The sequence below is a fragment of the Lepidochelys kempii genome, chromosome 5, assembly GCF_965140265.1.
Source record: "Lepidochelys kempii isolate rLepKem1 chromosome 5, rLepKem1.hap2, whole genome shotgun sequence".
NCBI classification, from domain to species: domain Eukaryota; kingdom Metazoa; phylum Chordata; order Testudines; family Cheloniidae; genus Lepidochelys; species Lepidochelys kempii.
In genome coordinates this window covers 88,577,030-88,589,997 of record NC_133260.1, presented here as the reverse complement: position 1 = coordinate 88,589,997, position 12,968 = coordinate 88,577,030, and the positions used below count along the sequence as shown (strand labels likewise).

General features: G+C 36.8%; 1 protein-coding gene across 1 annotated transcript in view; it reads left to right on the top strand.

Annotated features, from left to right (window-relative positions):
- The window catches only part of LOC140912083 (spindle assembly abnormal protein 6 homolog), a 37,004-nt gene extending 25,267 nt beyond the window's left edge, over positions 1-11,737 (top strand). Inside the window, exons 14-17 of the mRNA XM_073346234.1 lie at positions 5,805-5,957; positions 7,723-7,826; positions 10,591-10,679; positions 11,451-11,737. Of these exons, the coding sequence (XP_073202335.1) occupies positions 5,805-5,957; positions 7,723-7,826; positions 10,591-10,679; positions 11,451-11,542 (438 nt within the window). The 3' untranslated portion in view covers positions 11,543-11,737. The remainder of the gene's footprint in view (positions 1-5,804; positions 5,958-7,722; positions 7,827-10,590; positions 10,680-11,450) is intronic.
- Positions 11,738-12,968: the final 1,231 nt, after the last annotated feature.

Sequence of the window (12,968 nt, the reverse complement as noted above, 5' to 3'; positions counted from 1 at the left end):
CAGAAAGGTGTCCATTACTGGTATACATCTGGACAATGGAATTGTCAGCAGTGCAGAAAATTTAGCGTGTTATCTTCATGCAGTTTCTTTGTGATGTTTTATCACTTCAGAATCAGCAGGAAAAGATATGTAGCCTCTATCCAGTACATTTTGGCTCATAATGCAAACAAGAAAGGATTAAAAATTGTAAGTAAAATAGTCAATGGAGAAACGTTAAATGAAGTCTGAGGTTGTGTAGTGCTTTCCAAAGTACAAATCCCCCTACTGTGTTCGTGTATATATCCAAATGATACTTGTCTGAAGAAAAGAGCTGCTGTTCAGGAATTTTGAGGTGTATAACAGATGGTACTAAACTGAAGCTGTGGATGATATTCAAAGCAGAAGAAAAAAAATCTTAAAATGATATTGACAGGTGGTACAGAGGTGAAAATGCATCCCAGTGGCTCAGTGATGAAATAGAGTGGTGTACTATGGAAAATTAGACCAGGAGGACGTTAACAAGCATTTCACTTCTTTCAGGACCATCTGGGAGATGGCTTCTTACAAATGTAAAAAAGAAAATCAATATGCTTGTTAATTCTAAGGGCTGGTTACCCTTACTCAGTCTCTGCAGCCAACTGACAAATCCATTAATGAGTGAGTAGTACACAGCTGAAATAGTAGAGGCACTGTGCTTTGTTAGATGGCTGACATAAGTTTGGCTCCAACTTTTAAATTGCCTCAGAAATAATGTGTACATTTAAAAACCGTTGCCTCTAGAGTTCAGCATGAACATAAATTCGTGAAGAATAAAATTTTCTTTTAAATGGCAAAGGTAATATTGTGGCTGTTATAAATGCAATACAGTAGAGCCAGATTGTAGAAAGAAATTGTGTCCAGCTGTGGTCCAGCTGTGTGCAACCACTTTTTTTTTTTTTTTTTTTTTACTAAGAGCGAGTTATTTTAATTTCCAACTCTGTCTGTTTCTCAAACACCCAAGCGAGTCTGAAACTTCTCCTGCATATCCTTTGCCCACCACTAGCTAATGTCAGACTGTTCAGAAGAGTGTTTTCACCTTACAGTTCTAGTAAAGGGACAGTTTGGTTGATTGGTTGGTTTAGGGTTTTTGAGTCTGTTTAAAAATAAATAAATAAAATCAAATCTGTGGCTGGGGAGACTTCCTCAAATATTATCACTCTAATTTATAACAAAACCCTTTAGGAGCTGCCCCAACGGTCATCTGTCTTGAAGGCGTTGCCCCCATTTTCCTCAGTGCTTTTTGGCTTTTTCATTTGTTGATTTGTTCTGAGGAAGTGGGGATTTAAAATCTGCATGACCCCTCCATTTCCAGAGTAGTGAGAGACAGATTCTTTTGCTCTGCTGACATTTTAAAATTCTTCTCCATCCGCAGCTTGCTGACAGTCAGATGGGAGGTGAAGGGACCCAACTCTAGGGATTCTCTGAATTTACTGAGTCCCTAGATTGCCATATACAGAGATCCATACTTAATTTGGTATTTTACAGCTGTCAGAGTGGGATTATGTTATCCCTTTAGGAATAGTGAACTGACTGCACTGCTGCAGAACCCAAGAAAATGTCTGGGGTTTTCATTGGCCAGGAGCCAAGCGAGCTAATTTTTTGTTGAACAACCTATGCAGGAGTTGTCATAATGGGTTCTTTTTACTAAGGATTTCAATATTACAATCACCCTGGGTCTGAATTGAAGAAATTAAATGGTAATTTATGAATCTGTGTACCTCTCTAGCTAGATCACTACTGTCAAAATATTTGCAGGAAAATGATTTGGGTAAAACTCTTCAATCTGTTCTCTTGATGATAGATACAGCTGTATGGCTCAATTATCTTTTATCCACTTAACATTTTTTGGCTGAGAAGAATTTACTTTCTTGAAAATTAGGCTACATGGTGCTAAATGGGTTAAGATGCTTTGCAGGATGTGTGTGCGCTATGATGCCTCTGAAAATAAGTGATATAAATATTTTCTTAATTGGCAGTTATCTATAAAAATAACCTAGCGACGAGTAAAATTCCAAAAGATTTCCATGATGGTGTTGGAAGACACCAGATGATGCTATGATAGTCTAACAAGTCATGTTTGACTGTGTAGGACTTTTTGGGTCTGGGGGGGGGGGGGGGGGAGGGGATCACACTGTTCAGTGTGTGGAGTTTTAGTTTGTTATAAAAACCTGATTTGATTTGCTTCCTAAATCTTGTACAGAAATAACTTGTTAGTCTGTAGGCATCAGCTCTTACCTATGTCATGAAAGCAAACCAGTTCCTTAAACAAGGTAGAATTTTCAAGAGCGCTTAAGGAAATTAAGAGCAAAACCCCACTTTTGAAAATGGAATTTTGGCTCCTAACACAGCGTAAGCTCTTTTTTTTCAAAATTTTACTCAAGTTGTCTAACTTCATAGTTTCAGAAAACCTGTAAGAACAGTGCATCCTTAAAAAAAACAAACAAACAAACTAAAACAAAACAAACAAAACCGGTGAGGTAAGGCTGACTAGACTAAACTGGAAAAGTATGAATATTCTTAGGGAGAGGAAAAAATTTAAACAGCCAGTGGAGCTTCTTCTCAAGGGTCTCCTAAAATTCAAAGCTGAGGAGCAAAAATGCTATTATCTAATTCTTTGGGGAAGAAGAGGAGGTAGAGATGTTTATAATACTTGGATAGATGTATCTGCTGAAGAGAAAAGAAAGCTAAGGGCATATTACAATAGGTTTTGAAACTTTGTAAAAGCTAACCCATTGTTAGTATAATATTCCCTACATTTTTAAAACTAAACACAGGTTCCAGCTGAATCCATAGAGTAATCTGAGATAGAGTTAAAGTTCTTGGCTAAGGGCAGAGAAATTACTAATATGAACAGAGTGATTTGGGAAAGGATAATGTTTGTGACTGATTCACTAAAAGTTGTGAAAAGCTGGTAAATCAGGAAGCTGAATAAAGATTAGACAGTATTAGAACACAAGAAAAGGCTGAAGTCCAGTTAAAATTTATGACTAACATTTTCAAACTTGGATCCCTAAATTCACATATGGACATTTGTCAGTGGCTTGAATTTTCAGAGTTGCTGAGCATCCAGAACTCTCAGTTGAAGTCCGCTGGAAACTCCCACTGTTCAGCACCTCTGAAAATCATGATATTTAGGTGTCCTGTATATAGATATGTGTGCCTCACCCAAACTTGAAGATTTTTGGCCCATATATAAAAGGAGACCGGAAAATGCCTCACCATGTAATACCCGAAAAGCATCTGTGAACAATTGAAGCTCTTACTCTTCATACCTTTCATCCAGATATTGTTTCATATTTGAGATAAGCCAATAGACGTTTGTTTTTTTTTCAGTATAACATATAAGTACAGGGAAAATGCAAATAACTAAAACATGCACTCAGATTTACAATCAGTGCTTGGTCTCCGAACATGCCTGATCTTAAATTGGTCAGATTGTGTGTGTGTGTTTTGTTTTGTGTTTTTAAAGATGGACAAAACACTTCCAAGTTCCGGTGGCATTTACCACCTGCTAAGTTACAAGATGTAATGATAGAATACAAAGATATATATTTAATGGAAGTTTCCTGGGAGGGTACTAATCTTGAGGTGAACCTCCTATAAAAATCCCATGTTACGTACTACTCAAAAATTCCCGTTGCACTGCAAGACTGATTGGATAAAGAGCTTTGGAGATTGACAAATTGCCTCTAATTTTTTCAGAGGTGGTTGATCATATGTAGTGGGCAAACACCATGGAGACAGTGGAAAAACCACTTGCAGTAGAGCTGAAGCTGTGCTGTGTTAATGCCATGCTGATTTAGGCAGTAGAGTTAGAAGATTACATGATGCTTGTGCATTTGATGGTATGATATGAGAAAATGGAGAGATGGCATGCCTGTGTTTTAAATGTTTTGGATGGATAATCTGAATACTAGCAAATAAGACCAGAAAGAGGAAATTCATTGATAACCATGTTTAATAATCCACAATAGCAATGTAGAATCACCTGCTTACCCTATTTATTCATCCCAAGTAGTGTTCTGAAAAAAGTAGGAAAAACTACTGTCTGGCTCCATGACATCAGAGCTGTTGTGAATTTTATATATTGTAATTTTGAGCTATTGTGGAAAATATGAATTATGAAACAATCTATTAATTCATCATTAGAGCAACTGAAGGAAAGTGTTTAGTTACGTTTTCTCAGCTGAGGGAATAGAGCCCAAACCTGCAAAAGTGGCAGCATGAAAGAAGGACAGCAGAGAACAGTAAGCTTTAAAATTCCATGCATAGCTAGGGTTATGCAATATAGTTAGGCAAAGTAGTAAGCTTGGCACTACTGAAACAAACCTACCACAATCCTATGTGGTACTGATGATGGAAAGTTCTCCTACTAAAACTCAGGAAGTTGATTTTTAATCCATTTGGTTCTGATTAAGGCTCATTGTGTTTGTCCCTCTCCCCCCAACTAGAAGATGCTTTTCTTTATTGGGAGGGTGATGCAAAACCTTTCACTAAATGTAAAGTTTTTTGAATGAGAGATCTGTATTCTTTTGTCCCCTTATTCCCATTTCAAATTTTCTTCCTTCATTCTCAGTCCAGCTAACATTGTTGCTTAAATTACTGACACCTTCTCTCTTCTCCTCCCCACCCCATTTTTCACCCAATAAATTCAGTGTTCTCCATCCGCAATTGGGGCTTCTTTCTGCTCATTCCCTGATCAGCCAAAGTACTGCATGATTGGGGGTCTCTGCTGTATAAGGGCCCTGTAGCTATCTTGGGTTGGAGGAGATACGTTGCCTTCCCTATAAATTATGTAAGCGCCAAAGGTGTAAAGTCTGAACAGAGCAGCTTCTCTTAGTGAAAAGTTGCACTAATGAAACTAAATCAATTTCAAAAGCTTTTTAATTCTGACACAGACAAAGCCCTTACTTTTGGGAGACGGGATAAAAGTAGGATGGGAATCTCTTAACACAGTTATGGAAAGGGGCGTGCCAGATTTCATAAAAGCAAATATGAAGTTCTGTAGATTGACACAAGCTCCTTAACTAACAAACATTTTTAATTGAAAACCAACCACAAAAGAGAAAGCTATCTGAACACCTTTATCTTCTGAAAGAAGTGAAAGTATGACCTAACGAGCACTTGGAAAAAAGTGTTATGGTGAAAGGCTGGGACTAAACTTACAAATGACAAGATTGTCTTTATTAAAAAAAGAGAGGTCACTGACATTTCCTTTATCTGGCCTCAAAAATACCCTGTCCTGGAACTACTTTCAAGCTCAGTTGACCTCTTGTAACATTATATCTGGAGAGGCCCATGCTTTCATTTTACTATGAAGGGGACTCTTTTTTTCTAAAACTTTTGGTTCTCTCCATTGGGGAAAAAATGCACAGTAGAAGGGGCTTTTCCACCTTGAAAACCTTAATAAAGGGTGGGCACCTTTTTTTTTTTAGGTAAGGGGAAAAGATGGGCATTTGTCACACTTTTTTTTTTTTCTATTTGCTTAGTGTTCCTTTTTCTATTTAGCTTGGCAACAAAGCGTGTACTGTGGACCTATAATATGTTTCTTGCCTAGCACATACTTAAACATTAAAAAAAGTATGTGGATGAAGGGTTTGGGTTTGTTCTTTTTTGTTTGGGGTAAAACTGACCTTTCTGCCCTACTATACTTCAGATTTTTGAAGGAGTTCTATCACAAAAATATCAAGACAACTTACGCGTATTTGGGAGGCTTGTTTCCTTTTGTCATATTTTACTTTTAAACAGTCTTTTCTTCCACTTATTTTTGTTTGTTTCCCTTACAGCCTCAGCTTCTACTTTATAACAGTCCTTTCTCTGTCCCTGTGATGCCTCCACCAATTAGCACTGCTTCCCTTTCTAATAACTGTGAAGGCTCTGTTCCTCTGCGAATGAATATCCCATGTGCGGTCACCAGTGCTGCAAGATATAATCCACAGGCAGGCATATATACTTTTATTTTTCACCTCCTTTGCACTATAACGTATTCTGCTGAAGTGTCCTAGCTTTTAACACCTTAATTCTCCATTGTGATTTGCCTCTGGATAAAGCACAGCAGAACACTAATGTTAACATGGAATGTTTTGACACTAACTGCATTAGAGAGCTGAAGCTGTGCTTAATGTAAATATTGAAAAATAGAACACTTAGAAATGGCCAATATTTTTATCTAAGTATTCCCCTCTGCCCAATAGTTTTGACTTATGTCATAAATACAACACAACGACAAATGTGTTAGGAAAACATTACTAACCATTTTTGACAGATTATGGCCACAGACTACATGAGAAGAGTTGGGTAAACTGTTTTGGAGGAAACGGAAAAGAAGCATTTTTCTTAACTATTTTTGCTTATTTGTTCCTCTGGAAAAATTAACTATGAGCCCAATTTATATATCTGAAAAAGAATTATTTTCATTTTTCTAAAACTGTACAATAAATGGCTTTTATCTTGTAACTTTCACTGCCTCCCTACACTCTACCCACTAATCCATTTCTGCTAGGGACTATTACTTATATTCCAAATCTCTAGGCAGCTTTTAAGCAGTCAGCCTTTTTTTTTAATTAACAAAAGGAATCTGGTACAAGAAATGTTCTCCCTATCCCTCCCCAAGCAAAACTATCACTAGTCTGTGGCTCAAGCCTGACAAAATCCATTCTTGTGTCTGGTAGCTTACAATTCATCAGAGCTAGAAATGTCTATAGCCCACAGAAGAACTGGGATCTCAGATCTTGTAATAGTATAAAGAATCTGTTCCTGGCCTCAGCCAGCTGCAGTATATTGGGCCTTACAAGTGCAACATTTGACATGTAGTAGTCTATTTTTTAAGTTGTAAAATGTATCATTTGATCTACCTCCCATTTGGAGAGTTAGACTTGAAGCCAAAATTCTTTTAGTACATAGTTGGAGGATATGAAAAACAGAATTTTTTTTTAAAAAAATTAGCTTTATAGGTGGAGAGTATGAAAACAATAAATTTAGCTTTAACTGTTTTTAAAAAAAAGTAGCATAAGAAAAATATGTAAATGTGTGTTTAATTTGAAGCATCTATTGACAATTGTGAGGCAACATTCAAAAAATGCAGTGATCTCCAACTTGTCATAGTAAAGCTTTATCTCCCCAACTCTTAGGTTACCTTGAGATTAATTATTCATATAATGTATTTATTTTTAGAGGTATTAAAATTAGCCCATTGCCTAAGCCTCTAGTTGCATTTACAGCAATAAATTCAATAATACAGATATTATACTCTTCCAAAATGGGTACCTCAGGCATTCCCTCACCGATGCAGTTTCCTTTGAAGAACACAAACTAGGGGCCTTCTCGTGCTCCTGTTGGATTCAATGAGTGTTTTGTCATTGGCTTCAGTAGAAGCAGAATCTGACTCCAGAAGCCAGTGGACATGACTTTTCACTGCACTACATCAGTTTGAGGCATGTACTTTCATGGAAGACAATGGAGTCATGCAAGCATAAAACAAGTGTAGTACAGCAGAGATCTAGGTCTGATGTCCCTGAGCAGTTACCCAAGTGACCTTTTAAAAAATAAGGGACTTAAAAAATCACAGCATATGGTTTAATGGTACAATGATGATTGTGTTATATTTGGGAGAGGAAAAATGTGTGCTGTCTATGGTGATGGGAGCCGTATTAAACACTCAAGTCTTGTCCAATGTTTTTGTTTTTCACTCTCTAAATTGTATAGGTTTGCATCAATTTATCAGAAAATTCCACCAGCACTCCATTACATGAGACAAGACCTTGTCCACCAACCTCCACTCCTTTAGTGCCCCCAAACTCAGGCCATGTGTAAGTTGTGGGTTTTTTGTTTTGTTTTCTTTTTTTCCTTTTGTTTTTTTGCTGAGTGATATAACAAACTACATCATTTTATGGTAACTTCTAAAGACAGAGAGATTACACAAGTCCTTTTTCACTTTTAACTTTGTGTGTGAGGAAAAAGGCTTTTATGAAAAAATCACACATTTGGCCAATGTCAAATTGTTCCTGTGTTATAAGTAACATCAGTCTGAAATTTCAGGCAGCGCTATACGGCTGCGGTTTGATTCTTTCCTTCAAGGAATCCATGAGACATCCCATTTGTTTGCCAGGAGAATGTTCAAAAGTGCCAGGGAAGATCTGGGAAAAGAATTAAACTCCACAGAGAAGTCTCTCATCTTTTTTGTTTGTTTTTGTTTAACCCCCCTCTTCAGGTCCAACAATCCTGGCAGTGGATTTTCTCTCTAATATCTACTAGGAGGCCAAGCACACTGGCATTTAGGAACTCCCACTGAGAACCCCTCATGGAACTGTGTGCCTTTTTTAAATTCAAAAGGTTGCCTGCTAATTAGATTTTACTTGGGCACTTCTCCAAATAACTTCTAATTCTCTTCAGAATGATTTGGTATGTGGGCAGTTCTAATCTGACCTGAGCTTGTTTGTTGTCCTTGGAGTCAGGATTCCCATTCACACACCACCACAACTTCATGAATGGAAATATAACTGTCAAGAGCAAAGAAAGTAAAGATAAGGTTAGAAAGTATTTTGCCTCTAGAAACGCTTTTCAAGAAAGTGAATTGTCTGGCTTGGAGGCAGATAGCACACTATTTCCAAAGTAAAGTGAAGCCTCCTTATAGTTCTGTGAAGGTAGAGTCCAGCACACTTGCTGTTGCCCAAGCAAATCCCCAGCTAAGCCACAGGAGGAGGATATAGGGGACTGTGCTGCTGGTCTGAGATGTGGGCTGTGGAACCTAACTGCTGAGCCATCTTCAGTCAGTGTCCACTGTTTCCACCACCTCCTCTAATGGTGGCAAGACCTTGGAGCTAAATAGAAGACTCTACCAAGAAAAACGAAACAAAAATGCTTTCTGGAAAGAGAAGAGAAAATGGAAGCAAGAACCTAATGGCTGCAACATCAGCCAGAATATTTTAGCAGTGTATATTATTTATTGAACTCCAGTATTGTACTTTTTGTGAGGCAAGAATAGAGCTGATATTCATCTCCACAGTAAATGATTTTTTTCATTTGGTTTCAAAAGATTATAGCCATTATTCTGACCTAAACCCAAGCTTCAAAGAGAGAGAGAGACGCTTTGAGGATGCGAGAAGAGCTTTTACACTAATTTTTCCAAGTAATTTTTTTCTTTGTTCCTCTTATCCTGCAGTATAAAGGGGGGAAAATATTTAAATTAATTTCTTGCTTCATCAGAATTTGCATAATAGAAGCTTTTATGGCAACACTTTTCACTCCAGCACCATATCACAGCTCATTAAAATAGAGGAACACTGATACCTTTTGCAGAAAGAGTACATGCCATATAAGGCAGCCAACTTGATCCTCTGTGTGCACATTTTCAAGGCTCTACAAAAATAGAGATTCAGGGTGGGATTTTTCAAAAGCACTTGACATTGTTCTAATTCTGTTCCCATTGAACTCAGTGGGAGTTTTACCACTGAGTTCAATGGCAGAAGGGTTACGTCAGTGTTGGTTGGCTGGTTTTGAATGCTTCAAGTGATTCATCTTGTGGTGAAGTGCTGGATGGTGTGGGTGCCTCAGTTTTTATTTTTTCCCCTTCTCAGTTACAAATGTCTCAAGTTTTACATGAATCCGTTACATTTATTTTTAGCTCATTAGTTCAGTTCATTGCGTATAATATTCCACTATGAGGATTGTTGGACATAGAGTCAGACACAGGAAATTTATCTCCTTTCTGCTGCAAAAAGTACTTCCACCTGTACTGTAAATTCCAAATATTTCCCCATTTTGTGACTATCAAGATGGTGTGCATTTTACCACCACACCCTAACGTAAGTCTTAATTGTCAGAAAAAATATGTTGTGGTTTTTTGTGTGGTAAGAGTGGTTAGATGGTATTTTAGAGGGTGAGGGAAAAATTCTGAATGATCCAAGCTTATGACAATGGAAATAAATTTAAATGTGTGTTAGGTATTTGGTAAAACTGCTCTGGATTTTTAATCGGCTTCCCCCCATCCCCAAGCAATTTACTTCTTTTATAAATTTTGTTTAGTAACTTTACTGTTTATCTAAAATTGATAGATAATTTGATTTTATTATTAATGCCAATGACCTCTTTGTACATAGTAACAGAATTTTGTCATTTTCAAAGGTATCCTGACTGTGAGCCTTGTGTTACTAGCCATAGCCTGTAAATGGTGATGGGTGCTGTTAGCTCTCTGTTTGTTTTAGGTTAAGAAATCATTCTTTTTAGGATTCCTAGTCAGAATCCAAATAGATGCAATGTTTAGTAGCTGCAGAATGAAAGTAATGAACTGTATAACTCCTATTGTTTACAGTCCACTGTTTTGCAACTGAAGTTGGTTGAACTATGCATTTACTTTGTGCCTCTTCTCCTAACCAAATAAATAAAAATACAGCTATCAGGAATACATTGTAGTGTATTACTTCTGCACATTTTAAGAATAAAGGCTAATAACTAGAAAACTGGGGAGGAGGAGGGGTGGCATTAGAGAGCATATAATTTAAAAAGGATATTAATTACAGGCAGCTTGCTCCCTTTTGAATAACTTTTTCCCCTGAACACATTTTGATATTTCAGTGAGCCACTTGGTTTAGACATGAAATATTTGAAGAAAGATGGCAACTTGCCTTTGAGAGGACTAAAACCTTTGTCTGTAGCAAACACAGGTAAATGATCTGATTGAGTGCAACTGTTTGAAAGATGACTTGTTTGTTTGACCCAATTAGCCAGCAGTTCAGGGCTGTTGGGTGCTACCATAATGTAAATGTTTAGTAGTAATACCCTATGTTTCAGTGGTCACCATTTATATAGTCGCTATTTGATGTAGCATGATATCTTAAGATACCTCAGTTGTTTCCTGTTCGATGTGTAGGGGAATACTGAGGTAGGTCAGGTTTCGCTGTTTGACACACAGTAGTATTTTAATGGAGACAATACGAATGTCTGGTGGAGTTACTTCTAGAGATGGACCTGAACTGCTAAGTTCTGATCTGAACTTCCTCAGTCTAGAGGAATAGAAACAGCATTTTGGAGTTTTGGTTCAGGCCCATTTCTACTCTTCGGCAAATTTATGTTATTAGAATAGAACAGTTTAAAGTATATTATTGGCCAAATCTGAAAGTTTGTAGTACGAGGTCCTGATTCAGCAAAATACTTAAGCAGGCACCTAACTTTTTAAGCACGTGAATAGCCCTGTTGACTTCAGTGGGATTACTCACATACTTAAAGTTGATTATCTGCTTGTGTATGTGGTTGAATCAGAGACCAAATGATTTTTTTTGAGGGGAGGGGGAGGATAGCAGGGGAGGAAGCTTACTATATGCTGAACTTAACTACCTTTTCAAAACAATTTTAATATGAATAATTGTTTGTATATACATTTAACCACCTTACAAAGAGTGCAACACCTGGTTGAATTTTTTAAAATTTTTTTTCAGTGTTATCAAGAGCTATGTTACCCAAGCAAGGAAATCCACCTGTGATATCTGCTTACTTCCCAGGGCAACAGACTAGACTTCCTGCATCATAAGTTCCAATTTTATTTAGTGGGTTGCAAACAGAAAGGCGTGCACATGTTAATGGAAGCAGCATCAAATATATACATCTGATTTAGCATGTCTAATGTAAAAGAAAAAAGAGGTGCTTGAGCAACACTGTCATACATTTGACTTTATAGTCCGTCTGGACTTGGTAATTTTTTTCTGTAAAGTCTGTGCTCATTAAAACTGCCAAAATAGGATCTGGAGGTAAAGCCAGCTATTAAAAAACCTAATGATTTCATTTCTAGATCTGTGTCTTTAAAATGAGATAATGTTTTTGATTTATTTTGTTTAATATAAAGCAATAGCTGATTGACTCTTCAAAGACACAAAGCTGTGCAAGCTGACTGAAAGCATTTGTTTCATGTGCTTTTGGTGCTTAGAGCTGTGTGTATGTTCACACCTTATTACTACAGGATGTACCAGTCTTTTTCCCTTGTGCTTTGAAGTGCTTTTCATAATCCTCAAATTGTGAATTTCTAAGAACAACTTTTTTTTTAAAATGGCAAATTACAGCAGGACTACTCCAATGTGTGTGCAATATTTATTCTGTGACGTACTAAAGATGACCTTTGTTGATAACTGTTCTCTCTGTGGGGGAAATTATTTCTGCAAGCCTGGGTTTTTGTTGTGGATTTATTTATTTATTTATTTATTTAAAAACTGCATTCTATTTAAGAATTTTTGCACAAAAACTCTTAAACTTTGAAACATCCATTTTATGTTATCTATGGAAAGACTACAAAGTTAAAGTGCCTATTTTATTATGTATTTTATAACTGGGGTCCAACAGTTATCTAATATTTCTATTTTTAATAGATATTTGTGTCTAACATTTACTGTCAAAACTTAGAGATTTCTAGTAACAGACAACGGATTCAATGAATTCTAGATGCTGAAAATTTGTGTACTGTACCATTCTAAAAATAGTTAGTTTTGATAGATTAGGGTGGGTATAGACTCTGAGGGTGCAACTCCATTTACTTATATCAGTTCTTTATTTGACCGTTTGTTCTCCAGACCATTTTAAATCAAACATATTGGATCCACCTTTTTCAAAATGTTTAAAAACTGGGGTCTATTGGCAAAATGTTACAAGATCTGTATTTTATATGAAACTCAATACAACCAACCCATTTTGTGAGAGATTCAAGATGTCCGTGAAAGGATCTGCCTTTCATCTGATAAGGATTTGCCCATCTATGTTCCAACATATCTACAAGTCATTTTCCCTCCTTCCCCCACACACTTATTTTTTTTTCTTTTTCTTCTATAACATGTAGAGTCCTTGTCCTGATTTCTAAGAAATGATCCAGATATCACTGCAGTATCTCCTCCCATTTTCAGACAGTTCTAACTTGATCTGTTGTGAATAAATATTTGCAGTCTCAAGAGAAAGCATAGTTTGCAGTTGAT